The 26,971-nt window shown below is 36.5% G+C and overlaps 1 protein-coding gene across 2 annotated transcripts in view; it reads left to right on the forward strand.

Annotated features, from left to right (window-relative positions):
• The window catches only part of dph1 (diphthamide biosynthesis 1), a 225,125-nt gene that overhangs the window by 141,171 nt on the left and 56,983 nt on the right, over positions 1-26,971 (forward strand). For both annotated transcript variants that reach the window (XM_056474269.1, XM_056474268.1), the window contains exons 5-8: positions 1,067-1,221; positions 4,865-4,986; positions 11,314-11,382; positions 12,381-12,537. In XM_056474269.1, coding sequence (XP_056330244.1) covers positions 1,067-1,221; positions 4,865-4,986; positions 11,314-11,382; positions 12,381-12,537 — 503 coding nt within the window. The remainder of the gene's footprint in view (positions 1-1,066; positions 1,222-4,864; positions 4,987-11,313; positions 11,383-12,380; positions 12,538-26,971) is intronic.

Here is a 26,971-nt window from a genome sequence, read left to right on the forward strand (position 1 = left end):
ATTTAAAATAAAAACACTTGAATAAAATACATTGTTTGTTCATCATTTTGTAAAAGCCAAAGTGATATGAGCAAATCTGACTCAGAATTTCAGGAATTTGCTATTTGTAAATACAAACTTCCAACACAAAGAAGTTGAATGGACATTTTCATTTAAAAGGCACCTATTTTACCCCTTTTTCATGATTTCCAATCTTTTATGTCTCCAGAATGTGTCTCTAAAGGTTCAGCTAAAATACCCAATGTATGGAATAAGCTTCCACATATACTACATATGAAATTCGTACCATCTATTGCTATATTTAAAAAATATTTTAAAGACTGTCAATATAGAACAGTGCACATTTTAACAATTGAGTGTGGTTTATACTGTTATTGTGTGTCTATGTGTGTTGTGACATGCTTTTTTAATTTATTTTTTGTATCTTTGTATTATGCTGTATGTCTTGACCAGGACTCCCTGGTAACAGAGATATTGTATATTAATGGAACATTCCTGGTTAAATAATTAATTAAATAAATAAATAAGTAAATAAATAAATCTGAGAAATTTGAGCTGTTAGGACATGTAGTATGTGTAGCTGGTTTTGTTGCCTGTGCCTTTAATGCAAAATGACCTGGTTCTCCCCGCTCACCATTCCCAAGTGCATATAAGAGATTGCTCTGTATTGCTCTGATGCATGTAGCCTTCACGTAGATAAACAGCACAGTGACGGACAAGAATGAAGCAGATCTCCCTTACTACAGTAAGAACTTGCCTACTGTTATTTCATATATTAGTTGTGAAGTTAATTCAAGCGTTTCTGCAATGATGGGTCACACACAATGTCGTTATAAAGTTCGCACACACAAAATAAACCTGATTTAAGTCCACAAACCGGAATTGAAGCGTCTTCTTTTATAATTGTACTGACACTATGCGGCTCTGGTGATGGATTACATAACAATTTTGATGTTTTATTATAAACATGCACTGCACCTGTATTTTTAGAGGAAAAATAACAGGAAGTCAGTTTGCAGTGCAATCATTGTTGAGTGAAGTATGCAAATGTTGTTTGTGTCTTCAGTCCCCATAGACTCGACTGAGGGCATCAAGATGCTGTACGTGTTTGTGGACATCCAGATTGACACTGCCCACTTCCTGGACACACTCAGGTTCAACTTCCCCCCCGGCCGCTCGCTCGCCCTCGTCAGCACCATCCAGTTTGTGGCTGCTTTGCAGGTGACCTTTGACCCCTTCGCTTCTTACTCAATGATAACTATTCCCTGCGGTTAAAGATGTTCTGTGATTCAGTTACTGTCTGTCTCTCTCTGTATCACTTACCTTCCTGCTTCAAGGTCTCTGACAGCACACAAGGCTGTCCGTGTGTGTATGTTTGCTCCAATAAAGCTGTGTGTTTTCATACAGTATGTGGGTGTGAAATGCAGTTAAAGTTATTTTGAACTGCACAAGAGGAGGAATTATCAAAAGTCATGTTGCACTCGGCGCATTACATAAGTGTGAGATTTTTTTTCCCTCTCTATTTTTTCCCTCGTTCACTCTCCTCCACACTGTCGGTTTCGCCCTCCTGCCTAAAAATGACCCATGTTATTTTGGGAAACAGTATGGCCTGTGTATGGTGTGTGTGTAGGCCTGTTCAAACGCTCTGGGTGGGTGCTGAGGGTCAGAAGGGAGCGAATGCATTCATTTTATGTGGTTTTGTTATTCTCTGTGCTCGTCAAAAGCAAAATCTGAAGTGTAATTTCTCCACCCCCGTCGCATTAGAGCAGCTTTCTTGCCTTAATTTATTTGGCACAATCGATTTGCTTCCTTTTTGTTGGAAAGGAAAGCCCGTAGGTGTTTTTAGATGTGCTGGATGACTGTTTCTCAGATGCTATCTGTCTCTCCTACTTCATTTCTACTAAAAAGGTGGCATTGCATTTTTCGAAGCCAGTGTTCAGCCAGATTTACAAACTTTTCTCAGATCCAGACTAGGGCTGCACAATATATCATTACAGCATCGATATTGCAATATGTGTATCCGCAATACTCACATCGCAAGATATGCAATGATCAGTTTGAATTATAGTTGGCAAGAAGCTATAGAATTTAATTTAATTACTGTATTTATATTGAATTTATATGAAAAAAACCTTGGAAAACCTTTTGTTTTGTTTTTAGTCAAAATATCTAAATTTCAAAGCGAACACAAGATTCTTTTACTTAGCCCATGCACTGGCAGATCATTTAGCTTGATTTAACTCTTAATTTAGACTTAGTACTTCTGAAGTTGAAAACAAAACAATAGTTTTACTTGCTGCAAGAACTTTTTGATATTTGGACTAGAAATGAGACAAAGCAAAGTAAGACGAGCATATTTTTTTTGCATCTGGATTATTTAGTGTCTGTAGCTGAGTACTGTTAGACTCCCCAGAAAACTGTCAAATAGTGCTATTAATCTGTCTTGTGAAGCTGAATTCATATCACAATATTTGTTGCAAAAAAAAAATCGCAATGTCAGATTTTTCCAATATTGTGCAGTCGTAATCCAGACAATATTCTTAATTGTTGTTATTAAATCATAACTTTAATTTAAATATTGGATGGTGACACTGTACTGTATGTCCATTTTCAGCAATGAACTGATTGGCCTTTGAGGTTGTCTACATTATCCTGTTCTCTCATTCGTTTGTATTTTGTAGACAACCAGTTTTTTTTATGAGACTTGAATGAGTTGTATATTTTTGTATCTTTGTATTATGCTGTATGTCTTGACCAGGACTCCCTGGTAACAGAGATATTGTATATTAATGGGACATTCCTGGTTAAATAATTAAGTAAATAAATAAATCTGGGAAATTTGAGCTGTTAGGACATGTAGGACGTGTAGCTGTTTTTTTTGCCTGTGCCTTTAATGCAAAGTGACCTGGTTCTCCCCGCTCGCCATTCCCAAGTGCTTATAAGAGATCGCTCTGTATCGCTCTGATCCATGTAGCCTTCACGTAGATAAACAGCACAGTGACAGACAAGAATGAAGCAGATCTCCCTTACTACAGTAAGAACTTTGCCTACTGTTATTTGATAAATTGGTTGTGGAGTAATTCAAGCCTTTCTCCAATGATGAGTCACACACAATGTCGTTATAATGTTCTCTCATTCGTTTGTATTTTGTAGACAACCAGCTTTTATTTCTGAGACTTGAATGAGTTGGTGACATTGCAAAATTCTAGAAACCACAGGTTTCTATTGCTAAGGCTGAAAGGGTCATAACTAGGGCCAGATAGAATCTGCGGATATTTTTGGCTATTTCTGTGCAGAATTAAAGAAAAGAAAATCTGTGGATTTATGTGGAATGATTTTGGGAGTATCATTACTAAAAACTTAACATGTGAAATAAAAAATAATACTTTTAATAACTTTTACTTATTGTTACCATGCAAATCCAATTAGATCCACTTATTTGATAAAGCAAGTCTCTTCTATAATATATCTACCAAAAGACAAAAAATATTCATTAACAAACTGTATTGTAATTAAATCGTGTGAATATTTTCATATTAGTCAATAATATTCCTGAAATTAATTTAAAACTGAATAAATATGAGTTTACACACATTTACACAAGTAAATAAATAGTCTCAATGATGGGCTAAAAATCTGTGGATTTCTGCACACGCAGATTCTGTGTGTGTCTAGTCATAACTTAATAAGCCATAATATGGACAATGCTGCTGTTTTTAGTAGGCATTGGGTTGGAGGGTTTCAGTCACTTTAGAATAAATTGGGGAAAAAAGCTGCTAATTAAATAAGGTTTTTCAGATAATTAAAAAAATATTTACTACCTATTTACTTCAAAAAACATTCTAAATTATAATAGTTTGTCATATGTGTTTCTTTATTCTGCTAAACAGCTATTTTCTGCTCTTTTAAAGAAAGCTGAAAACCTTTAATGAGTAAAGGGTGAGTAAATGATGACTGAATTTAAATTTTTTGATGAATTATTTCTTTAGGAAAACTACCGCAAGGTACAATATTAACATCAATGACTCGGAGGGATCTGAAAGTGTTCTCTAGTCAAGTCAAGTCAAGTCAATGTTTATCTATAAGGCGCTTTTTAAAAACAACAAGTGCTTACCAAAGTGCAGGTCACACATACACCATCTAAAACAAAGGACAAATACAACAGACATAAGACTCTCATATGGTACTAAAAGTCAGAGAGTAAAAATGGGTTTTAAGACTAGATTGAAGAACAGAAAGGGTTGTGGTCTGCCTAACATGCAGAAGCAAATTATACCAGAGTTTAGGGGCAACCACTTCAAAAGGCACGGTCCCCCCTGGTTTTTAACCTTGTGCGTGGAACAGTCAAAAGTAACAGATCAGCACATCTAAGTGCCCTTGATGAAGTGTACGATTGAATTAATGCAGACTGGTATCTTGGTGCTAGTTCATCCAGGCATGCTAAATGCTTAGTGTCTAATTTATGCACTGTAAAAATGCTGCGTTTCACACAATCGATTTGTGTTGGAACAACATGAAGGAATTAAGTTAACTTATTAGTTTTTTACAAATTTAAGTGGATTGTACAAAACAATTACAGTAAGTAATCCCCCTAAAAACTCAAGAACTGTGTTGTTTCAGATCATTTAACATAAGTAGTTTGAACAAACAGCAATTGTCATTTTTTTAAGTGTACAGTGTTTCAGAATAATGCAACTCATGAAATATGCTTTAAAAATTATGACAAATTTCAAGCCAAACCTACCTGTTTAATAAAATTGTGAACATGTTCGATTCCAGATTGGACACTGGGTTCTGCAACAACATTTTATTGATCAAAAACTTGCTTCCTTGATCTTAGTATCCCTTGTCTTTCTGTTCTCAGGCAGCCAGTGCAGCGCTAAAGCCAGATTATGAGGTGCTGGTTCCTCAGTGTCGGCCACTTTCTCCTGGAGAGATCCTCGGATGCACCTCACCTCGTCTGGATAAACATGTCAATGCTGTCATGTAAGAAAAGCACTTCTGCTCCATCTTGAGTATGTGTTAGATTGAAAATAATGGTTTTTAAATGTGACACAACTTATAACTTTGGCTGTTCAGTTACAGACCTGCACTATTTTGGGGTCCTGAAAATGCAACATTTTGAAAACTTGCCTCAATGCGAGTTCCTAAAATACAAAACCATTATTTTGTGCAAAATATCTAGAATTGAATTTTTAAAAAGAAGTATTTAAATATTCATATATTAAAGCTATACTTTCTGCAGCAAAAAAGTGTTTGAATATTGTTTGTTATCTATTATTATGGTGGCTTGAGAAAGCCAACATACAGTACTGTTATACTACATAAACTTATCATTCTTCCGTCGTCTTCTTTTTCTGAGACTAATTTCTTTATGCATCTCCTCCTAGACTATTCATACTACAACCACCAAATCTCCAAACTGGTCTGACTCGGGTTGCTCTATCTTTTCCAAACTGTTCCGACTTAGAGTTTTGCGAAAAAAAACTGACCCAGGAAATTCTGAAAAGTCCCATTGACTTAACATTAGACCAAACTTTATGACCTCATAACTTTGCACCAGACTGTCATACAGACTTAAGTTTGGGCTCATTTAACTCAGACTACCAATCTGCCAATCACTGATGACCTTTCAACTTACTAGTCTCACCCTAGCAACCACTTACGGCACCTTATCAACTGTCCCATAGATTTCCATTATAAAAAATTGCCATTGACTTTACATTGAACATACCAATAACATACCAATCCATGCTAACAATCATACTAATTATACTAGCAACATGCTAATTCATACTAAATTCATGCTAACAACATGCTAGTTTATACTAGTAACATGCTAGTGACACGCTAGTTCATACTAGAACCATGCTAACAACAAGCTAATTTATTCTAGAAACATGCTAGTCACATGCTAATTCATACTAGAACCATGCTAACAACATGCTTATTTATCCTAGAAACATGCTAGTAACATGCTAATTCATACTAGAACCATGCTAACAACATGCTAATTTATGCTAGAAACATGCTAGTAACATGGTAGTTCATACTAGATCCATAGTAATTTGTTAGCAACTGCCTAGCAACACCATAGTAACTACCTAGAATGATTTAGCAACCGCCTAGCAACCAATCAGAACACCTTAGCAACCACCTAGCAACACCTTAGTAGCCACCTAGAACATCTTAGCAACTGCCTAGCAACGCTTAGTAACCATCTAGAACACCCTAGCACCAACCTAGCAACCACTCAGAACACCTTAGCAAAGGCTTAGCAGCGCCTTAGCAACCACCTAGAAACACCTTAGCAACCACTCAAAACACCTTAGCAACCACTTAGCAACATCTTTGCAACCACCTAGCAATGCCTGAGCAACCACTCAGAAAACCATAGCAACTGCCTAGTAACCAATCAGAAAACTCTAGCAACACCTTTGCAATGACCTAGCAACTACTCATAACACCTTAGCAACCACCTAGCAATGCCATAGCAACCACTCAGAACACCCTAGCAACTGCCTAGCAACACCTTTGCGACCACTCAGAACACCCTAGCAATCGCCTAGCAACACCTTAGCAACCAACTAGAACACCCTAGCAATGCCTGAGCGACCACTCAGAACAACCTAGCAACCGCTTAGCAATGCCCTAGCAACTTCTCAGTGGTTCACCTTTTTAGATCTACTTCAAACTTTCAGAATAGGCTTTCTCAAGCCACCATAAAGTTTGTCTATGAACTTTACTTTTCTAGTTTCATTTTATTTTCCTACATCATACGTTTGTGTAGTTGTTTGTGTCAAAATGCCAATTTGTTGAAGGATTACATTTGGCTGAAATGAATACTGTGAAAGGTTTTAAGAAAATATGCACTGATATTCTTTATCACATTTTAAACCATTTAACAAAATGAATACTCAAGGTTTTGCTTTATTGTGGATGTACTTACAGTTGAAAAATGTAGCACTATCTCCTCACAATAAGATTGCTATTTCAGTTGGATTTTTACTTTGCAGTTCAACGTTTTTGTTGCTTTTACTGAGCACAAATTCACTGGCATGTTATAAAAAAAGAAGCTATTCCTGTTAGCTTTCATCAAAACAATTTAAACTCCCTTCCTTTTCTACAAACAGCTTTTTAGAAGTGACCAAGGCCTCACTGAAAATAGAAATCGTGCTACCCAATACTGTTATGTCATACTTCTGATAAACCAATCAAATGACATCAAGCCCCGCCTTTTATTATCACCCTCTGTATATTGTTTCTCTATAAAATGTCACATTGCGTACGTTAAGTGTGTTGCAAATGCAGTTTCATGCTGTCTTTAATGAGTTGCTTGTCAAATTCTGTTGTAACACAGAGAAGAGACATTAAGCAGCAGATATACGTGTGTGTGATCTATTATTCTCTGTATCACACGGCCGCTATAAGCAGCAAGCTCTGCTACTGTGAGATAGAGGAAAACCTCCTGTCTGTGTGTCTGTACACAGCGAATGTGTTTGTGCGTGTTTGTTTTCTGCCTCTTAATCCAGCATACAGAGTCTTTGATGAATGTTAGCAAGTGTGTGAGTAAAAAAAGAGGGAAAGAGTAAGAATGAATGTGTGTTTTATTTAATTTTCACCCATCACCTTTTCATCAGGGTGCCTGTCAAGTGTAGACATACAAATGTGGCCATGTCACTGAGCCTCCCAAAAGGACATGGCTATTATGCAAATCGCCTTTTTCATAGATCATTTACTTTGCCCTCAAAGTAAAAACTTTCTCTGACACCTACAGTGTAGTAATGTGATGTTATATTCCCAAGCTGAATTGCCACCGTATAATTAACAGCTAATTAAGCTTACACAGAGCCTGACTTTCTCATAAGACGTAAGATGTTGGCCAGGGGTCTGAATAAAGTCCCACCGAGAGGATGATTGTAGCTTTGTGTTGAAAAATTACACGGGTCTAAGGTCAATCTGCATTTTTATAAAGTCTTTGTTGGGTAGGGTGGACCATAAAGCACTCGGCATTTAATAAAACTTGACAAACGCCACAGGTCTTCACGCAGACCTTTGGTTTCCGCTTGGGATTTCTATTGAAACAAGAGGCAGCTCTGTCTCGTTGCTGAAGGCATAATGAACTGAACTTGGGGTGAATGGGTTGGTTGCTGTGAAAAGCGATTTTAAGAACTGCAAATTAGGCCGTTTCTAATCTTGTATTCTCAATAGTGCCATCTCTACCAAATGCATCAATTTGTGGCCGTTTAAGTTTAACCATTAAAAGCTGAGCCGAGGAACCTCTGAGAGTTTAATGTTTCTTCCATAAATGCAATATTTGTAATAGAGGCCCTTGAAAGAGACAGTGCAGTAATCCGGGGAAATTGGTGTGTTTTATTACAGGAACATGTGAAGGAATAAGAAAAATGTGTGGAGAAGGGTGTTGGTGAATGACTTTGTCCGGCAGCTAATAATCACTGCCTTTGAGAGTCGTACAGTGAAAGGGAGTGGGAAGTCAGTGGTTATTTAAGGCAACATAAATGGATATTTCATTGTGAAATTCTATAAGTATGTACATTTGGTTCATGTTTGGGGAAAGGTAAAGTTTTAAAACAGCATCTGATCAATCAAGCACTGGAAAAAATGCATTTTCCTGCTTAAGTTATGACGTCTTACATAATTTATACAGTTTTTTTAAACTTTTTTTTTTGTTTGTTTGTTTCCCTGAGAAATGTTGCATTGTTTCTCGTGAGTATTGAAATACGCTAAAGAAACTGTGTGGTCTCTCCCAAAAGTATTGCTCCCCCAAGAAATTTTGTGTTATTTCCCCAAAAGGACTGCATTTCTACAATAAGTGTTATATTCTCTTATACTGTAAAATTATTGCTCTTTCTTGAGGAACTTTGAGTTCTCTTTCATACATATTGCATTTCACTGAGAACTTTCTCTCACAAAGTGAAGTTTATTTGTTAACTAATTTGTAGAGGATCAAATGTTAATTATTGTCCAATGCTTGTCCCGCATTAGCGAACACATGATTCACCAATCAGACGCTTTCTAACTTGAAGAATCCCCCCTCCCTCGCCTACTCCTCCTTCCTTTTTCTAAATTTGGTGAAATGGGATTAGCACTGTTGCCTCACAGCAAGAATGTCACTGGTTAAAAGTTCTTACTGGACCAGTTGACATTTCTGTGCTGAGTTTGCATGTTCTCCTCGTGTTTGCTTAGGTTTCCCTAAGGCTCCCCGGTTTCTTCCCACAGTCCAAAAACACACGATATAAGTTATTTGACTATACCAAACTTATTAAGCAGTATGGCTATCCATATAATTAGTCTTTGACAGACTGCACAAACATGGCTCCCATGTCACACTAAGATCTTAGCTGTCATAATGACTGCTGAGACTGAACAACAATGAAGCTGCACTAAACATGAAAGAAAACGCCTCCGGAGTTTGACGTCATCCACCCGTGACACTTTTATTATCCCACGTTCTGAAATGATTACTCGCAGCAAACTTAAACAATCTGAAGCTGCAATTTTGCACACAGCACGCCTCAATAATAAAACCAGGGAGAAAAAAAGCTGTTTTGACGTTTCCCAGTTATTTGAATAGTTCTGCCTGCCTCATTAGATTCTGCGCTCCTATTGGTTCTTGGATTGATGCTCACCGCAGCTGTTGTCCCACTGCAGGAAAGTGTCTAAAGTCTTCTGACACTGCCAGAACTTCATCGGAGGGTTAATCTGATCGCAAACGGGCATTAAGCAGCTGTCTGTGAACATGTCAAACCAACAATCAAAGACCACAAGTTTTAGCCTAGGATTTCAGGAGTCTTTTAGGATTTCCCAAATTTGTCTCAGATGACAAAATTGTGGCTGAAATCTCAGTGTGAGCAGGGCTTTACACAACATTTTGTGCTTTCTCATAAGAGTTTTGCGTCCTCCCAGAAACGTTGTGTTCTCTTCCAACAGTATTGCCTTTCTCCAAGAAACGTTGTATTCTCTCGAGTATTGGTTTCCCCCAAGAAACTTTTCACAAGAGTACCCAAGAAGTGTCTTGTGCCCCCGAAGAAACTTCTCTCACAAGAGTTTAGCATTCTCCTGAGAAATTTTACATGCTCTTGCAAGAGTATAGCTTATTACTCTATACCAGGGGTCACCAATCTTGGTCCTGGAGGGCCGGTGTCCCTGCAGGGTTTAGCTCCAACTTGCCTCAACACACCTGCCTGTATGTTTCAAGTGTACCTAGTAACACCTTGATTAGCTTGTTCAGGTGTGCTTGATTAGGGTTGGAGCTAAAATCTGCAGGACACCGGCCCTCCAGGAACAAGTTTGGTGACCACTGCTCTATACAGTCTTCATACTATAATTGTTAACCTACAACTCATGGTACTAATACAGTTTATTTTGTATCCCTACTGTCTGAAATCTGTTTTTATTAGCATCTACGAGGTTGGAAAACCAAAAAAGTAATAGTATTAAAGCACCTGGTTTAAAATACCAGTTCTCACTATTAACTAGTGGCTTATTTTTAAGATTTTGGCAGTTTATACATGTAAAGTGCATATTCATCATGATCGTATGCTACATTCCTAATCCTACCCAATACATAAACCCAGCTACTACCTTAATAACTATTAATAAGCAGCATATTAAAAGTTAACTGAGCTAAAAGTCATAGTTAATGGCTTATTGATAGTGAGAATTGTACCTTAACATTAAGCGGGACCTTAAAAACTTCCTATAAGAGGGACATTGGGAATGAACACTGTGAGATGTTTTTCTGTTGCTGTAAGTATGTGCGAGTGAAATATGACTGGTTTAGCCTTTGCTCTAGTGGGCCCAAGGGGATCCCACCCACAGTATGTTCCGTAGTGTGTAATAAACGTGTCTTAATTAGCTTTTCTAATTGTGGCTACGTTCCCCAGGGTGTCCATCAGCTTTGCCGGGTTAATCTATACTCCCATTACCTATGGCAGGTCTTCTCCTGTCAGCACAGCAGAGGATAATCAGCATGTTGAGTCCTGTTTGCACGCTGTCCGTGTTATGACCTAATCATATCATAGAGGGGTTTATTTGTTGAGAATCTGGATAGTAGCCCAACAGCCTCCATGTCTATGACTTGCTTTTCGGCTGGAGTGAGTAGGTCTTGCCCTGATTGCTTGTTCAATGTTAGGAGGGTGCTGATCCGGTTTACCCGTCGTCTAGGCCGAGACCCATTGGCCTTTATATTTTCTAACACAAATCCCAGAGATAGGATGGAGTTGGCGGAGTTTTATTCTTTTTGCCCACTCATATTGTCTTTCTCTCTGATAGTGGTGTTTCTGTCTATAGATATCTTGGGGATGGAAGGTTTCATCTGGAATCCATCATGATTGCCAACCCAGACACACCTGCCTACAGGTAAATCAAACCTACTTTTTACTACAGCAAGCATCATTATTACCATGGCTAATAGTCTTTAACAACTATCAGGACTCTTTAGACTTTGATTTAGTGCACCTAGAAATTTAAATTTACTCACACTTCACATGCTCAATACCTGTTTAGGTTTATATCTTTTATTAAACACAAGATATTTTGAAGCTGTTTAAATTGGTAACCACTGACCTTCATAGAATTTATGGATGTCAATGGCTACTACTTTCCAACATTTTTCAGAAATGTGTGTTTAATATGACATGAATGTTTGGAACCACTTGAGGGTAAGTAAATTAAGATTTTTAGGTTATTCAAATGTTATTTCAAATGTAATTATTATTAGTTATTAGTTGTTATAATGGTGTGGGGGATACATTCTTGGCACTCTTTGAGCTCATTAGTACCAATTGCGCATCATGTCAATGCCACAGCCTACCGGAGTATTGTTGCTGACCATGTCCATCCCTATATCACCACAGTGTACTTATCTTCTGATGGCTACTTCTAGCAGGATAACGCCCTAATCAATAAAGTACAAATCATCTCAGACTGGTTTCTTGAACATAACAATGAGTTCACTGTACTCAAATGGCTTTCACAGTCACTAGTTCTCAATCCAATAGAGTACATTTGAGATGTGGTGGAACGGGAGATTTGCAACATGGGTGTGCAGCCGACAAATCTGCAGCACAATCCAGTACCTTGTTAAATCTTTGCCACGAAGGATTAAGGCAGTTCTAAAGCCAAAAAGGTTCAACCCGGTACTTGTGAGTTGTACCTAATAAAGTGGCCGGTTAATGTATGCTCCAAGCATGTTCCAAGGTTGTTCCTTGTGGGTTCCACAATTTGGATCCAAGCAATCTAGACCAACAGCAACATCCTGCTATCATGGTGGAATGTTTATTTATTGAAAAGTTACATTCTAGTTCATGTATATTCATGTTCGGTTAGTATCTCATTGTTGTCCTCCATATCTGCAGGTATGACCCATATAGTAAAGTGTTTTCTCGAGAATATTATGACCATGATGCAATGCGGGCCACCAGACTGAAGGCCATTGAGAGTGCCCGTTCAGCACAGAGGTGGGGGCTCATCCTAGGCACCCTTGGCCGCCAGGGCAACCCCAAAATTTTGGAGGTAAGACCATCTGCTACCTATTGTCCTACAGTATGTTTTTTTTTTTGTAAAGATTACACTGTTCTAAACGTGCACTGAAGCAGACACGCACAGACACACCCTGCGGCATTTGGCCAGAAGGAAGGTTCACCAGGGGTGTTAATGGAATATTTTGTGAGGGGCAGGTCATCTCACTCTCTTCCTCTACTTCTCATTCAGATCCTTCTCTGTTTGTTCTCTGCCTGTTTTCATCTCTTCATTTGTATGTGTTTGGATTGGGCTTTGTTTTGGCAGATTTTCTCTCTTTACCATTTCATCCTTTTGAACTGGTGTGCATAAAGAAGACGAGTGAGATGAATACAGCACCTAAATAAACAGACAATGGATGGCGATTCTGAAGGAGATCTCTGTAGCTTCTCAGCTGCTGCGCTGCATTCTAAAATGGACATCAGGTCGGATCTGACAGGGTCTTATATTGTGCTAAAAATGCTGATTCTACAGTGTTAAATTAAACAATGCAAAATTTAAGTTATTGTATGGAAATGGCCATATAATTCCCGAGGACCAGAGATGTATAGTAATGAAATAGAACTACTTCACTACTGTACTTAAGTACTAAGAGGCTGTATCTGTACTCTACTGGAGTATTGTTTTTTTCTTCCACTTTTACTTAAGTATATTTTTTTGACGATAGATTTTTTTTAATGTGCTGCATCGTTACTAAGGGGTGTCAAAATTATTGATATCGGTTCAGTAATAGATCATAACCGGTTATTACGTACTGACGTCATTTATCTCCTATGCACGATGTCGCAGTAGAATACTATGGCGTAGGAGGCGAGGGCTATTAAATAACACTCTTACTACAATGAAGACAACACAGCACATGAGCCGCTATTTCACTACTACAGAGAAATGCTGTAAAACTCCATCTCTGCCTCTCTCTCTCTCACTTTGGACATTTGACCAGCGTGCTTGTGAGGTAACTTTTCTTTTCCTCTTGGCTGTTAAAGGGATACTTGTGGATCCTGACACGAGCGTGCCTGAGATGCAAGTTTTCTCCACTGTGTCTATTATGGATCACCTGTGATAACCGTGTATTATGCGCATACAGACTGTAGCCGCAGCTGTTCTTCTCGCCATCGGTGAACAGCGCTTTCGTTTATAAAGCTGATCGCAGCCCTTTCTGTTGAGCAGGTGAAGACAATATCCAATCGTAGTGGTGTAAGACCTCGCCTGTCAGCGCTCAAAAAGCAAGTGGGATTATATTTACATTAGTTTATTTGCTATAAATTCTCGTGCTGTCTTCTGTGCATGTGTTTGAGTTTTGTTTGATACATTCAGAAAGAGTGTTTTCTTTGAGCAGGTCAAATTAAGGCTACAGTTCATATATCTTCTGTACTAAAGAACAAAATTGTATCACAAATAATATATAAATATATTTATAGATTTTAATTTAAAAAAAGTCTTGTGTTGTGAAGAAAAAATCGAATTATGTATAAAAAGCATCGTCCATGCACCGAGATATCGAATTGAACCGAATCGATGGCATGATAATCGTAACAGAACCAAACCGCGAGACCAGTGTAGATTCACACCCCTACTCGTTACAATTATAGACCTTTTTCTTGGCTACTGCATGAAGTGCACCATACCGACCAGCGTCTTCAAGTAGAAAGTTTAGAACTTCCGTTTACAGCGTTTACAACCGGTAATTTGCGATCCGAAAATTGGTTTCAATAGTATTTTGAGTGGATTACGGAGTGTTTTTGTGACGCACAACTTTGGAAGGTGTGTGTTAAAGCTGTTATAATTTGTCAGATATGTGGTTCAAGTGCGAGAGAAAACAATATTGTAATCCATGTTTCTTTTCGTTCTGCTTAGTCACGTGCCCAAAAAAAAAAATTTAAAATAAACAAAACAATATGATGTCTTTTGACTGCTTTCTTTAATAACTACATTACACAATACTTGTACTTTTACTTTCAGTACTTGAGTAGTAAATTTAGAACTACTTGCAGTACTTAAGTACAAAAAATGTTGAATACTTTAGTACTTCCACTTAAGTATGGTACCTAAAGAGCACTTCAACTTCTACTCAAATCACTTTTTGATAGAGCACTTGTACTTTAACTTAAATCTGGATCTCTAGTACTTTATACATTTCTGCCGAGGACACATTGGTTAAATCTTTAGGGAACATTGTACTTTATAACATCATTCACGTCACTCTGCAAGCTATGTTGTTTCACTATCTTAACAATAAAATGAAAACATGATATAAGAAACTGCCTATTTTCATTTTGATATTAACAACTTAACAGACACCAAAAATGTTGAGGCATTGTGTAGCTACATATTTATATGACCGTCAACTTCACTGTATGCATATTTATAACAAAACAAAGCATGTAACATAATTGCCTCCTTTCGTTTTCATTGAAAAATACGAAACATACTCTGTATACTTTAAAGTATAACGTACAATATCTTTATACAATATAGGAAATGAAGACAAGTAATCAGTCAAATGTGCAGAATCAGTGGACGTGGTTACATAAATTATATTAACTTATCTTTGCAGTCAGCCAAAACATGTTACCTAAGAACAAGTAATAGATTAAAAAAAACGAAGAGTCGTTAGATATAGAGACAATATCTAGTTTAACAACAACAGTGAGATGAGATCCAGCGGTAGATCCTTGATGAACTGTCCGACGTGTGCTGCTCTCACCTGGAAAGGTGTGCTCATAGCACTTGCGGACTGCCTGGGGCTCAGACCTCTGCATACGCTGCAGCGCAGGCCAGTGTGTATGGTCACGTGATGTGCATTTTCAGTGGTATAGTGTGGATGTAGAGCTTTTCAGAAATGCAAGATGAAATGTCAGTGTGGACGTGTATTGTTTTCAAAATGGCGTTTTAAAACTAAAACGTGTTAGTATAAACAGGGTCTTAAATGGCAATGATTGCAATATTAATACAAATTGTATGAGAAATTCAAATACAATTTCTAAAGAAATATAGATAATAAATAATCAAAAAAATGAACATGACATAATTACACATAACATTTTATTTACTTTTTTAAATGGGCACTTCTGTGAAACCATTTGTGAACCAAAATTTATTTAAATCAAAGAAATGCATGAGTGAACTTAAATTATGATATAATAAAAAATAAATGAAAGACTTTTTTAAGATTTGCTTTTATTGAATAACTGTCTTGATCCATAAAATACATGTTCTCTATTTGTCATATGTAAGTAATTATGACCTTCAAGGTTAACCAAGCAAGCTAAGAACAGTATAGTCTGGTATTTCCCTGTCACTACTCTTCCTTCTTTTCTAATGGTTGTTCTTTGAAGCCGCCCGTTCACCTGAACACCCCCTCACTGATGTCTGGAGGTTTTTGCTGGTAATATTTGTGGTCCACTGGGTTTCACACTTCAAAGTGTGTGGGGAGAGTCTGATAATGCATCACTTTATCCTGAAGTGAGCGGGAAATGTGTTATTATTCACTTTCTCCCTGCTGATCACTGGGGAATGAATCATTAGCATTGATGGTTAATAAACAAACAAAAGGTGCATTGGAATATGTTTACATAAAACAGTCAGACTCCTGTCGTATCATAGGGACTGCCAATGACTCGTGTTGTTGTTGTTCAATTAAAGGTGAAGTGTGTAATTTCTGTGCCACCTGCATCACTAACAGTGGGGTTCATTTTAACAGCTCTTTGCACTTGACAGTCATTTACACAGTTTAGCATTAAGTTGTGGATTTCCTGTGAAGGTAAAATAATACCAGAAGAGATCTGTGAAAGTGTACATTTTTAACAAAGAATAGATGTGTTTATTTTTCTACATATAACAGACCTTTTCACACTTAGATTTTGACAACTTTTTTCACTTTAATAAGGCTTAAACATTGTAAATGTGCAAAGAAATGTTGTCAAGAACATTTTCATTAATGATATAATTCAAGGAAAACACTAATGAGATGGTTGCCATGTCCTCATATTATATGCAAAGCTTGTCAATCATCTTTTAATTTAAGCAATCCAGTTTATTAAGTATACTGGTAAGTGACTTTGTTTCCAAATTAAAGCATTCGAGTTTAGGTTTATTATGGGTTTGTTCATATTTGCTGGCTTTTCTAGTAAGATTTGGCAACACCAATGGGCCAAGACTTCATTTGTTTCCTGCTATTTTCTGCCAAAAAAATGAAATTCTCAATTATTTATATAATGCTTTCATCATCATAGGATTTCAAAGCTTTGCAGAAAGTAGGCATCATTCTACTCTATAATTAAAGTGGTTATCAATGGTTACTGTGTCAAAATAATGTCCATATTGCAAAAATGTACAGTTCTAGGATGATACAAGCATGCTGGTAATGATGAAATTCAAGTAAGATGAATATAATTCTAGCGATGATTACTTTCGGTGATCAGGCTTAATCTCTGGTTAAACAGAAAGCAAATGGAGAAATATTAGCGTAGCTGCTGTTCCTAACATTTCAAGCAAAGGTAAACATTAATTTGCTTTAGTAAGTCTGCAGTCATGAGGTAAATTTTGCAAAAACTTGGCTAAAGGGATATGTCTTTAATCTAGAGTTAAATTTGACCAGTTAGCCTAAATGCTGCACATTTTCAGAAAAGCTCTCCCTTGGAGCTAAATGTAAAACTAGTCTACCTCCCTTTGTGGTCTTTGTTATCTTACCTGTAGTTTTGATTTTTGCGACCTTAAAGGGATAATTCATTCAAAAATAAAAATCTACCCACCATTTGCTTACCCTCAAGTGATTACAAGTTGTTGTCTTTTTTTCTGCTAAACACAAAAGAAGATATTTTGAAGAATACTGGGAACCGGTAACCATTGGCATCCATAGTAGGAAAAATAAATACTATAGAAATCAGTGGTTACCAGTTTCCAACATTTTAAAAAATGTCTAAGTGTTTAATGAAAGAAAGAAACACACACAAACAGATTTGGGATGAGTGGAAGAGTGAGTAAATGGTGACCATTTGCATTTTATAAGTGAACTATCCCTTCAAAAAGCTTGATGATTAAAGTCTGAGTATGTTTTTTCCATTGTCAGAAATGTAGCAATATATTAAACTTCTGGACATACAGAAGTCAAAATCAAACCAATCGGCTCAGTGTGATGATTTTATGTGCCCAGTTTAGGATTGCAAAATTCCGGGAATTTTCAAGCCTGGAAAATTTCCATGGGAATTAATTGTGAATTTGGTCAATTGAAGATTAGCCTGTAACTGGGTATTTAATTTTAATTGAAAAAAAATATCTTACTGCTTATACAACAGTTCTGTCTGATTCTTGAATCTGATTGGCTGATAGCCGTGCAATATTTTGTCAGTAACAGCACACAAAGGCCTCTTCACCCTTCACCTTTGTGTATTACTCCGCCCACATACAGTCAGCAACAAGCAGAGAGACACTCTACAGTTTGACAAATATTACTGCTTTTAGACAACATAATGTACTTTTGAGGCTTTTTGTAGTCAAGAATGTAGTTGTTTAGTTTGCAACTGTGCAGTTTATTTATAAGGATAGTGCCTATTTTAAAATATTTACAATTTCTGAGAGACAGCTCGTCAGCGGTCATTAGCCTGCCATACTGAGTGGACCAAAGACAGTTGACGTTTTCTATCAACAAGATGGCGACAGCCATGACATACCTGCCAACGCTCCCGTTTTTCCTATTTGCTACAGTCTGTAAACACCCCCAGGTTGCCAACTTTGGTATTGTACCCGATCGCAGCGGCTGCCTAAAACCCGCTACATCCTATCCCAGTTCTCAACGGTGTTATTCAGACCTCACCCCCGAACACCCCCTCCCCCCAGTCTCCTGGTTTTTCAGAGACAAATATTGGCAGGTATGCTGGTAAGTGATATTCTAAGTCGATCTCTCTCTTTTGTATGTTGAAGTGCTGTATTTATACCAATTTACTTGCATATCAGGAATGTGTGTTGTGTTGGCAGACAGAAAGAAGAAATGGCCGCACGTGTTTAGCATTTTTCCTTATCGCAAACACAACAGCAGTCTGGTAGTGATTGCGTTGCTTTTTTTGGGGTTAATTATTGTGATATCCCGATTGCAACAGACAAATACTGTAGACCTTAACACTGTAAGAAGATATCTCTGTAGATGGATGGCATTTCATGTCACGTTCAGCCTTAAAAGTTCATCTTAAAGTGTGAGCAGAATCAGCTGTTTTGTCATCACTTTAGGCCTTACGCTATAGAGAATCATTCAAACACTAGCTCTAAAGTGACGTTGGTGAATTAGTAATGGCTTCTTCTGGTTTGACATCAGCTGCAGATGTGAATGAATGGCAGAAGAAAGTAGTTCCTAATACAAAAGGGTTTTTAGACTCTCCGTGTTTGATTTTCTTATTTATATACATGATTATGCCGTTGAACTGTTGTATAAACGCAATATCACACTCGTAGCAGTGAGAAATGGCTGCATATCAGCACTAGTGGGACGCTAAGGCACTTGGCCTGCACACGCCTCCCACCAGTGCTGATATACAGCCATATCGCACTGCTACTCGTGTGATATTGCTCATGTACAGTATATGCAAATTATAAGTAAATTCCCATAAATTCCTCTGGAGTTTCCAATTTATTGAATATTTCCAAAATTTTTGAGATTAAGTTCCCATGGACATTTTCTGGAAAGTTTTTTGCCCTTTGTTACCCTAGTCCAGCTTGAATTTATTATATATCTATATATATCTATCTATATATCTATCTATATATCTATCTATATATATATATATATATATATATATATATATATATATATATATATATATATATATATATATATATATATATATATATATATATATATATATATATATATACATACACACACTACCGGTCAAAAGTTTAGGGTCAGTTGTTTGTTTTTTCATTTTTATTTTTAAAGAAAATTATTCTGGTTATCAAGGCGGCATTTATTAAATGTAAAAAAAAAATTGTTAGGTTGTTAATTATTAACATTTTAAAAAACTGCTTTCTTATTGTATGAAAGTTCAAATGAAACTAGATATTAAAGTTTGAGGACAAACTTTATGGTGGCTTGAAAAGCCGAGTCTGAATTAGCATGTTACTAGCATGAATTAGCAAGTAACTAGCATGATTCTAACATAAATTAGCATGTAACTAGCATGATTCTAGCATGAATTAGCATGTTACTAGCATGTTTCTAGCATGAATTAGCATGATTCTAGCATGAATTAGCATGTTACTAGCATGATTCTAGCATGAATTAGCATGTTACTAGCATGTTTCTAGCATGAATTAGCATGTTACTAGCATGATTCTAGCATGAATTAGCATGTTACTAGCATGATTCTAGCATGAATTAGCATGTTACTAGCATGTTTCTAGCATAAATTAGCATGTTATTAGCATGATTCTAGCATGAATTAGCATGTTACTAGCATGATTCTAGCATGAATTAGCATTTTACTAGCATGTTTCTAGCATGAATTAGCATGTTACTAGCATGATTCTAGCATGAATTAGCATGTTACTAGCATGTTTATAGCATGAATTAGCATGTTACTAGCATGATTCTAGCATGAATTAGCATGTTACTAGCATGATTCTAGCATGAATTAGCATTTTACTAGCATGATTCTAGCATGAATTAGCATGTTACTAGCATGATTCTAGCATGGATAAGCATGTTACTAGTATGTTTCTAGCATGATTTAGCATGTTATTAGCATGATTTTAGCATGAATTAGGATGTTTCTAGCATGAATTACCATGTTATTAGCATGATTCTAGCATGAATTAGCATGTTACTAGCATGTTTCTAGCATGAATTAGCATGTTACTAGCATGATTCTAGCATGAATTAGCATGTTACTAGCATGATTCTAGCATGAATTAGCATGTTACTAGCATGTTTCTAGCATAAATTAGCATGTTATTAGCATGATTCTAGCATGAATTAGCATGTTACTAGCATGATTCTAGCATGAATTAGCATTTTACTAGCATGTTTCTAGCATGAATTAGCATGTTACTAGCATGATTCTAGCATGAATTAGCATGTTACTAGCATGTTTCTAGCATGAATTAGCATGTTACTAGCATGATTCTAGCATGAATTAGCATGTTACTAGCATGATTCTAGCATGAATTAGCATTTTACTAGCATGATTCTAGCATGAATTAGCATGTTACTAGCATGATTCTAGCATGGATAAGCATGTTACTAGTATGTTTCTAGCATGATTTAGCATGTTATTAGCATGATTTTAGCATGAATTAGGATGTTTCTAGCATGAATTACCATGTTATTAGCATGATTCTAGCATGAATTAGCATGTTACTAGCATGTTTCTAGCATGAATTAGCATGTTACTAGCATGTTTCTAGCATGAATTAGCATGTTACTAGTATGTTTCTAGCATGATTTAGCATGTTATTAGCATGATTTTAGCATGAATTAGGATGTTTCTAGCATGAATTAGCATGTTATTAGCATGATTCTAGCATGAATTAGCATATTACTAGCATGATTCTAGCATGAATTAGCATGTTACTAGCATGTTTCTAGCATGAATTAGCATGTTACTAGCATGATTCTAGCATGAATTAGCATGTTACTAGCATGATTCTAGCATGAATTAGCATGTTACTAGCATGTTTCTACCATGAATTAGCATGTTACTAGTATGTTTCTAGCATGATTTAGCATGTTATTAGCATGATTTTAGCATGAATTAGGATGTTTCTAGCATGAATTAGCACGTTATTAGCATGATTCTAGCATGAATTAGCATGTTACTAGCATGATTCTAGCATGAATTAGCATGTTACTAGCATGTTTCTAGCATGAATTAGCATGTTACTAGCATGATTCTAGCATGAATTAGCATGTTACTAGCATGATTCTAGCATGAATTAGCATGCTATTAGCATGATTCTAGCATGAATTACCATGTTTCTAGCATGATTCTAGCATGAATTAGCATGTTACTAGCATGATTCTAGCATGAATTAGCATGTTACTAGCATGATTCTAGCATGGATTAGCATGTAACTAGCATGATTCTAGCATGAATTAGCATGTTACTAGCATGTTTCTAGCATGAATTAGCATGTTACTAGCATGATTCTAGCATGAATTAGCATGATTCTAGCATGAATTAGCATGTTACTAGCATGTTTCTAGCATGAATTAGCATGTTACTAGCATGATTCTAGCATGAATTAGCATGTTACTAGCATGTTTCTAGCATTGATTAGTATGTTACTAGCATGTTTCTAGCATGAATTAGCATGTTATTAGCATGATTCTAGCATGAATTAGCATGTTACTAGCATGATTCTAGCATGAATTAGCATGTTACTAGCATGTTTCTAGCATGAATTAGCATGTTACTAGCATGATTCTAGCATGAATTAGCATGTTACTAGCATGATTCTAGCATGAATTAGCATTTTACTAGCATGATTCTAGCATGAATTAGCATGTTACTAGCATGATTCTAGCATGGATAAGCATGTTACTAGCATGATTCTAGCATGAATTAGCATGTTACTAGCATGTTTCTAGCATGAATTAGCATGTTACTAGCATGATTCTAGCATGAATTAGCATGTTACTAGCATGTTTCTAGCATGAATTAGCATGTTACTAGCATGATTCTAGCATGAAGTAGCATGTTATTAGCATGATTCTAGCATGAATTAGCATGTTACTAGCATGATTCTAGCATGTTACTAGCATGTTTCTAGCATGAATTAGCATGTTACTAGCATGTTTCTACCATGAATTAGCATGTTGTTAGCATGATTCTAGCATGAATTAGCATGTTTCTAGCATGAATTAGCGTGTAACTAGCATGATTCTAGCATTAATTAGCATGTAACTAGCATGTTACTAGCATGATTCTAGCATGAGTCAGCTTGTTTCTAGCATGAATTAGCATGTTGTTAGCATGATTCTAGCATGAATTAGCATGTTACTAGCATGACTAGCATGTCACTATCGTGTTGCTAGCACCTTTCTAGCAAGATTAGCATGTCAGTAGGATGTTAAAACTGTTAGAGTGTGTTAGAATAGCTAGTCACAGTCTCTGGGACAGTTGCTAGGGTGCTGAAATTGGTTGCTAGGGAGTGGCTAGTAAGTTTAAAGGTAATCAGTGATTGGCTGCTGGCTAGACTGAGTTGAATGAGGCCAGACTCTAGTCTGTAGGACAGTCTGATGCAGAGTTATGAGCTCACAAAGGTTGATCCAATGTTAAGTAAATGGGAGTCTTTTACAATGGAAGTCTATGGGACAGTTGCTAGGGTGCTGTAAGTGGTTGCTAGGGAGTGGCTAGTAAGTTAAAAAGTCATCAGTTATTGGCTGCTGGCTAGACTGAGTTAAATGAGTCCAGTTAGAAGTCTGTAGGACAGTCTGATGCAGAGTTATGAGCTCACAAATTTTGACCCAATGTTAAGTCAATGGGACTTTTGGGATTTTTCTGGGTCGTTTTTCGGAAAACCCAAAGTCGGATCAGTTAGAAAAGATATAGCAACCCGAGTCAGACCAGTTTGAAGGTTTGACGAAAGTTTGAAGTATGTAGCTTGAAAGGCCTAGGAGGAGATACACTTAGAAATTAGTCTCAGAAGAAGAAGAAGAAGAAGAATAACTAGATATTAAAGTTTGAGGACAAACTTTATGGTGGCTTGAAAAGCCGAGTCTGAATTAGCATGTTACTAGCATGAATTAGCAAGTAACTAGCATGATTCTAACATAAATTAGCATGTAACTAGCATGATTCTAGCATGAATTAGCATGTTACTAGCATGTTTCTAGCATGAATTAGCATGATTCTAGCATGAATTAGCATGTTACTAGTATGTTACTAGCATGTTTTTTAGCATGAGTTAGCATGTTACTAGCATGTTTCTAGCATGAATTAGCATGTTACTAGCATGATTCTAGCATGAATTAGCATGTTACTAGCATGTTTCTAGCATGAATTAGCATGTTACTAGCATGTTATTAGCATGATTCTAGCATGAATTAGCATGTTTCTAGCATGAATTAGCATGTTATTAGCATGATTCTAGCATGAATTAGCATGTTACTAGCATGATTCTAGCATGAATTAGCATGTTACTAGCATGATTCTAGCATGAATTAGCATGTTACTAGCATGATTCTAGCATGAATTAGCATGTTACTAGCATGTTTCTAGCATGAATTAGCATGTTACTAGCATGTTTCTAGCATGATTTAGCATGTTATTAGCATGATTCTAGCATGAATTAGCATGTTTCTAGCATGAATTAGCATGTTATTAGCATGATTCTAGCATGAATTAGCATGTTACTAGCATGATTCTAGCATGAATTAGCATGTTACTAGCATGTTTCTAGCATGAATTAGCATGATTCTAGCATGAATTAGCATGTTACTAGTATGTTACTAGCATGTTTTTTAGCATGAGTTAGCATGTTACTAGCATGTTTCTAGCATGAATTAGCATGTTACTAGCATGATTCTAGCATGAATTAGCATGTTACTAGCATGTTTCTAGCATGAATTAGCATGTTACTAGCATGTTATTAGCATGATTCTAGCATGAATTAGCATGTTTCTAGCATGAATTAGCATGTTATTAGCATGATTCTAGCATGAATTAGCATGTTATTAGCATGATTCTAGCATGAATTAGCATGTTACTAGCATGATTCTAGCATGAATTAGCATGTTACTAGCATGATTCTAGCATGAATTAGCATGTTACTAGCATGTTTCTAGCATGAATTAGCATGTTACTAGCATGTTTCTAGCATGATTTAGCATGTTATTAGCATGATTCTAGCATGAATTAACATGTTTCTAGCATGAATTAGCATGTTATTAGCATGATTCTAGCATGAATTAGCATGTTACTAGCATGATTCTAGCATGAATTAGCATGTTACTAGCATGTTTCTAGCATGAATTAGCATGATTCTAGCATGAATTAGCATGTTACTAGTATGTTACTAGCATGTTTTTTAGCATGAATTAGCATGTTACTAGCATGTTTCTAGCATGAATTAGCATGTTACTAGCATGATTCTAGCATGAATTAGCATGTTACTAGCATGTTTCTAGCATGAATTAGCATGTTACTAGCATGTTATTAGCATGATTCTAGCATGAATTAGCATGTTTCTAGCATGAATTAGCATGTTATTAGCATGATTCTAGCATGAATTAGCATGTTACTAGCATGATTCTAGCATGAATTAGCATGTTACTAGCATGATTCTAGCATGAATTAGCATGTTACTAGCATGATTCTAGCATGAATTAGCATGTTACTAGCATGTTTCTAGCATGAATTAGCATGTTACTAGCATGTTTCTAGCATGATTTAGCATGTTATTAGCATGATTCTAGCATGAATTAGCATGTTTCTAGCATGAATTAGCATGTTATTAGCATGATTCTAGCATGAATTAGCATGTTACTAGCATGATTCTAGCATGAATTAGCATGTTTCTAGCATGATTTAGCATGTTACTAGCATGATTCTAGCATGAATTAGCATGTTACTAGCATGATTCTAGCATGAATTAGCATGTTACTAGCATGATTCTAGCATGAATTAGCATGTTACTAGCATGATTCTAGCATGAATTAGCATGTTACTAGCATGATTCTAGCATGGATTAGCATGTTACTAGCATGATTCTAGCATGAATTAGCATGTTACTAGCATGATTCTAGCATGAATTAGCATGTTACTAGCATGTTTCTAGCATGAATTAGCATGTTACTAGCATGATTCTAGCATGAATTAGCATGTTACTAGCATGTTTCTAGCATTAATTAGCATGTTACTAGCATGTTTCTAGCATGAATTAGCATGTTATTAGCAAGATTCTAGCATGAATTAGCATGTTTCTAGCATGAATTAGCATGTTATTAGCATGATTCTAGCATGAATTAGCATGTTACTAGCATGTTTCTAGCATGAATTAGCATGTTACTAGCATGATTCTAGCATGAATTAGCATGTTACTAGCATGATTCTAGCATGAATTAGCATGTTATTAGCATGATTCTAGCATGAATTAGCATGTTACTAGCATGATTCTAGCATGTTACTAGCATGTTTCTAGCATGAATTAGCATGTTATTAGCATGTTTCCAGCATGAATTAGCATGTTGTTAGCATGATTCTAGCATGAATTAGCATGTTTCTAGCATGAATTAGCATGTAACTAGCATGATTCTAGCATTAATTAGCATGTAACTAGCATGTTACTAGCATGATTCTAGCATGAGTCAGCTTGTTTCTAGCATGAATTAGCATGTTGTTAGCATGATTCTAGCATGAATTAGCATGTTACTAGCAAGACTAGCATGTCACTATCGTGTTGCTAGCACCTTTCTAGCAAGATTAGCATGTCAGTAGGATGTTAAAACTGTTAGCGTGTTAGAATAGCTAGTCACAGTCTCTGGGACAGTTGCTAGGGTGCTGAAATTGGTTGCTAGGGAGTGGCTAGTAAGTTTAAAGGTAATCAGTGATTGGCTGCTGGCTAGACTGAGTTGAATGAGGCCAGACTCTAGTCTGTAGGACAGTCTGATGCAGAGTTATGAGCTCACAAAGGTTGATCCAATGTTAAGTAAATGGGAGTCTTTTACAATGGAAGTCTATGGGACAGTTGCTAGGGTGTTGCAAGTGGTTGCTAGGGAGTGGCTAGTACGTTAAAAAGTCATCAGTTATTGGCTGCTGGCTAGACTGAGTTAAATGAGTCCAGTTAGAAGTCTGTAGGACAGTCTGATGCAGAGTTATAAGCTCACAAAGTTTGACCCAATGTTAAGTCAATGGGACTTTTGGGTTTTTTCTGGGTCGTTTTTCGGAAAACCCAAGGTCGGATCAGTTAGAAAAGATATAGCAACCCGAGTCAGACCAGTTTGAAGGTTTGACGAAAGTTTGAAGTATGTAGCTTGAAAGGCCTAGGAGGAGATACACTTAGAAATTAGTCTCAGAAGAATAAGAAGAAGAAGAAGAAGAAGAAGAAGAAGAAGAAGAATAATAATAAGTTTAAGATAGATAACAATATGCTGGCTTTTCAAGCCACCATAACTAGATATTAAAGTTTGAGGACAAACTTTATGGTGGCTTGAAAAGCCGAGTCTAAAAGTTTGAAGTCGTTTTAAAGTGTAAATAACTGAAGCAGTTATTATGAAGTTTGAAACAGTCGGCATAGATAAGTCTAGGTTGTTGCTAGGCGGTTGCTAAAGTATTCTGAGTGGTTGCTAGGCAGTTGCTAACATCAATTAGCATGATTCTAGCATTAATTAGCATGTTACTAGCATGATTCTAGCATGAATTAGCATGTTACTAGCATGAATTAGCAAGTAACTAGCATGATTCTGACATAAATTAGCATGTAACTACCATTATTC

This window comes from Danio aesculapii, chromosome 15 (genome assembly GCF_903798145.1).
Source record: "Danio aesculapii chromosome 15, fDanAes4.1, whole genome shotgun sequence".
In the NCBI taxonomy this organism is placed as follows: domain Eukaryota; kingdom Metazoa; phylum Chordata; class Actinopteri; order Cypriniformes; family Danionidae; genus Danio; species Danio aesculapii.